The sequence below is a fragment of the Poecilia formosa genome, unplaced genomic scaffold (genome assembly GCF_000485575.1).
Source record: "Poecilia formosa unplaced genomic scaffold, Poecilia_formosa-5.1.2 Scaffold59, whole genome shotgun sequence".
NCBI lineage: Eukaryota > Metazoa > Chordata > Actinopteri > Cyprinodontiformes > Poeciliidae > Poecilia > Poecilia formosa.
The window spans coordinates 665547-669747 of record NW_006799998.1 but is presented as its reverse complement, the minus strand read 5'-3'; the positions used below and the strand labels follow the sequence as shown (position 1 = coordinate 669747).

Genomic DNA, 4201 nt, shown 5'->3' with positions numbered 1-4201 from the left:
CTCTGTGTCTTCAAAGCAGAGCAGATCCCAGTGGGGTGATGGTCTGTTTTCCGTACTGGCGAGAAATAAACTGACCAACCATAGATCTCTCTCATTCATTTTTATTTAATGAAGAACTGCACTCCAGAAAAAGAAACCTATGCAATTCATCATTCTTGTTATATTATATGATATATCTTATTCTTATCTAGAGACAGTTACTATATCTTTGTATTTTGCAATTGTGGATCAAATCATTTTTTGTTTTCTAGAAAACATAAATCCACTCCTCTTTTGCATGTAAAATACTAAAATTGATTAAAAAAATATACATATGGTTTTCTTTATGTAAGATCCAAGTGAGAGCGATCTCTGGAGACATGTTAGCGTGGTCGTTGGACAATAACATCATACTCTGCTGATGTATCATGTTTTTGCAGAGACTTATAAGTTTGATCTTCAGTGAGTTTTGGTTATGTTCTTGTTTTGCTTTGAAGAAAAGAAACACGTTATTTCAACTGTACAGCCCATATACTGTAATTTGGCCTGAAAAGCATGAAATAAACATCATGTAACTTACCGAAGGTGGTAAATGTAGGTGAAACAGAAAACATGTGCAATGAGTGAAACACCAGCAATGACCCAGGGAAGAACTACCAAGATAGGAACACGTTTCTCATGAGCTGTAAAATGATAGAAATACATGTGAATTGGGGTTTCTGTGGATTAGTTTGAATGAAGGGTTTGAATAGTTAGCTTAAAAGCTTCTAAGCTTAAAAAGTTGATATGAGATGAACTCAAACGTAATTTAAAATGTAATGTTTTGTTTTGATATCTGAATCTGCCCAAACGTTTAATTAGTTAATTAATTAAATTAATCCTGACTTCCGAAGATTTGCCTTTACCCTTTGGTTAGTTTCTCATACTGAGTTCATCAAACCAAAGTTCAGATCTACCATGACTGACTGACACCTCCTGGCCTCAGGTTTGCAACCAGCTTCTGACTGAGAAACCAGTAACCTCCTCCCAGTGTCAGAATCTCACTGAGGAAGAAACTGCGTTAGGTTTTCTGTCACTTTATCATTTCTGCTAAAACTGATGCATATTCGCATATAAAATAAGTCAATAGAGTTTAATTTGCAATTTTTATGTCTTTGTGTCATGAGGTAGATCTCAAGCGGCGGTGAGAGAAAAAGTAGATCTTGCTCTCAAAAAGTTTGGGCACCCCTGCGTTAAGACCTCTGCATGTCGCACACACCCAGAGCCTTTTAGGATTTTTGCCAACACTGTAATCACATGTGTTTGTAACATATCTTATAGCCGTGGTATAGATAGGTTACACTTCATATTTATAAAATTGGAAAGAAAAAAAGAAACAAACAAACATTGAATCTCACTAAGATAAAGAACATACTTACAGCTTACGTTCAGAGAAACTGACACTTCTCTGGTTATGTTACCAGGGAAGCTGACCTTACAGATTACATTGGTGTTGTTGTGCTTAGCTGAAGGGTTAAAGGACAGAGTTGAACTGTGTCTCTGTGTGACAGCAGTCAGATTCTCTGTTTTTAAAGCAGTGATGTTTCCTTTGATGACAGAGTCTTTCTCTCCTTTTCCTCTCCACATCCAGGTGATGTTAGGAGGAGACCCAGAGCAGAGACCAGGAGCAGTGCAGGTCAGAGTGACCAGCTGTCGCTCAGTCAGTGGAATCATCACGGAGGGCTTTTGGTTCAGTTCTGATGGAAACAGTTCACTGAATGAAAACTCACAAAACCAGTTAGTTTTACTATCTTAAATTTGATGAGACAGATTGAAAAACTAGATGATGTCTTACACTTGGAAAAACAAAATGAAAAATTGACTTTTGTCAAAAATAAACTTTTACAATCAATCTTATCTCAGAGGTAAATAAAAAAAGTAAAAAGAAAAATATTTTTATTATGTTTAGAAATATGATGTGACATTATACTGAAGTTTCTTTTGTTTCCCTACCTGTTACTAATAGTGTTGGTTTTTCCTCATATGAAAATGCTTCTCCTGTTGCTTTTCCCTCAATTCGGAGCCGATAGCTTCCAGAATCAGATTCCTTGAGATCATTGATTATGATGCTGCAGTTCTTCTGAGCAACATCCGATTCCACCAGTGATACTCGACCTTTGAACCCAGGCTGAATGTTTTCCTTGTTCTTGTCAGAGTGAAATATAATCTTAGGATAGTAACATCTGGCGGTATCACATTTAGACCAAACAATATGTTCGGGTGCAAAGAGAGATGTGAAAGCACATGGTATCACAGCACAGAGTCCAACCTCTGCTCTTATTTCGTCCTCGTTGAAAGTAACACAATAACCTTCAGGCTTACAGGACTTTTCCCTTTGCAATGCATCTGTTAGTAAGAAAAATAATTAAACTCAGGATTTGTTAAAAAAAATATATCAATGAAATGAAACATTGTCAAAGTAGTGATAGTTTCTTGTCAATGTTTATACAAACCAGATTCTATTTATAAGGTTTTTTAAACATTAACCATTAATTTTTCCTTGAGTGATCTGCACATAATAAACACATTGTAATCATGTGTAAATTTGTGAAACAAATATATACACTTGAGGGACTTGCTATAAATATTGTAGCAAGCAAATGTGAATACATATACATTTAGTGTCTTTAATTTTAGTACTGATTTATGTTCATAAATGAGAAGATTCATACATTACCATTGTTAGAAGGGAGAAACACGATTAACCAGATGAAAACAAACATCCTGATTTGAAGCTTGAAACCTTCAGTCCATTCCAAACAGGGAAGAAACTTTAATCCAGGAGTTTCAGAAAAATACTGAAACTGAAGCAGAGTTCAGACATAACATCATACATACAATGCAACATTTCTTTACTGGATTTCATTTCACTATTGCTGCACTTTATGAATGTTTTAGATAAAGTTTTGCTAATTATGACTTTACATCTTTTTTGTAAAGATAAATAAATGCGACTGTAAATAATTAAAATTTGTAATCATCAGGACAATTTATACACTGCACACCTCTGTGGCATTATAGGTTTGAATTGATATTTAACTTTGTTCAGCAAGAAAGTATTGATTTTTTCTCTTTAACTCTCCCACACCCACCCACACACATGAACATTGATTATTTTGTTCATCAGTCTGATGAGAGCTAAAGCATTGTTGAGGAACTCTGTTAAAACATGAGCGACAGTGAGCCCCTCCGCTGACCAGCCGTCGTTACTGTGCTAAATTGCCGTTGGCTCTCCTCACAAACAAATATTTACAATATAATTCAAAAAAGAAATATTTACAATATAAATCAAAGAATTATTCACACGAAACTTCCACACATATATCTCGCCACTCCAGCTCACTTCCCCCACGAGACCGTCAACACAAATAGCAGCGCTAATTGACATTTACCTGTTTAAACAAGAGCGACAGTGAGCGCCTCCGCTGACCAGCCGTTACTGTGCTAAGTTGCCGTTGGCTCGCTGAGTCATGAGTGCTGCTCACTGTGCTCTATGTGCCCACTGGTGGCGAACCGTTGTAACTGCAGTACAGCGCATCTCAGCAAGAGATGTGATAAGTGATTAAGGATATGGAAAATTTGGCGACAGTATATTTTATGCTTTTAAATTGCAGTTATCATTGTGCTTCAAGTCTACCATTTCGATTACAGTAGCTCATTCTTTAGGGGAAAAATGAATGAATCCATATTTGTAGAGACACATGAGTTTGATCATCTTCACGAGCAGGGGCGCGGTAAAGGGATGAAAAGTGATGACGATTCTAGGGGCCCTGACCAGCAGGGGGCCATTCCACAATTTAATTATTTATATTTTGTTCATAGACATAAAATAAATAAAAAAATCGGTTTCCTGTCAAATACAAAATTAATCATACTGCTTGTTTTTAGCAGTTTTTTTTTTCATTACTTTAACCAGTAATAGTAATTCAGGAAGGAGATGGAGGAGATTGATTGTTTTCACAGATTATCTGTCTCATAACAAACTGCCACGACATGGTGACAGCTTTCACTAATACAGAGAAAACATATTTTTTTTTATTAAAGTTATGTACTGCAGCTTGAATAAAATGCAACTATGTAGCGTTTTTAGAAGTCTGGATTACTTTATGTGTAGTTGCACGTTGCTTTTGACTGTTGCTCATAGGGAGAGACATTTCAGTAATATAAAACTAATAGAAAAAAT

The 4201-nt window shown here is 35.9% G+C and overlaps 1 protein-coding gene and 1 long non-coding RNA gene across 2 annotated transcripts; both read right to left on the bottom strand.

Annotated features, from left to right (window-relative positions):
- Positions 1–85: 85 nt before the first annotated feature.
- On the bottom strand, positions 86–596 carry LOC107836448 (uncharacterized). The gene is made up of 2 exons (XR_001662346.1): positions 560–596; positions 86–468 (listed from the first exon to the last, which is right to left on the bottom strand). It is a non-coding gene; the product is annotated as an uncharacterized LOC107836448 (long non-coding RNA).
- A 13-nt stretch (positions 597–609) lies between these two features.
- On the bottom strand, positions 610–3517 carry LOC103139302 (sialic acid-binding Ig-like lectin 14; the record flags this gene model as incomplete). Its single annotated transcript, XM_016672329.1, has 5 exons — positions 3411–3517; positions 2696–2822; positions 1972–2364; positions 1398–1715; positions 610–662 (listed from the first exon to the last, which is right to left on the bottom strand). Coding segments are annotated over exons 2-5 (810 nt in total), but the record flags the coding sequence as incomplete, so codon positions are not given.
- Positions 3518–4201: the final 684 nt, after the last annotated feature.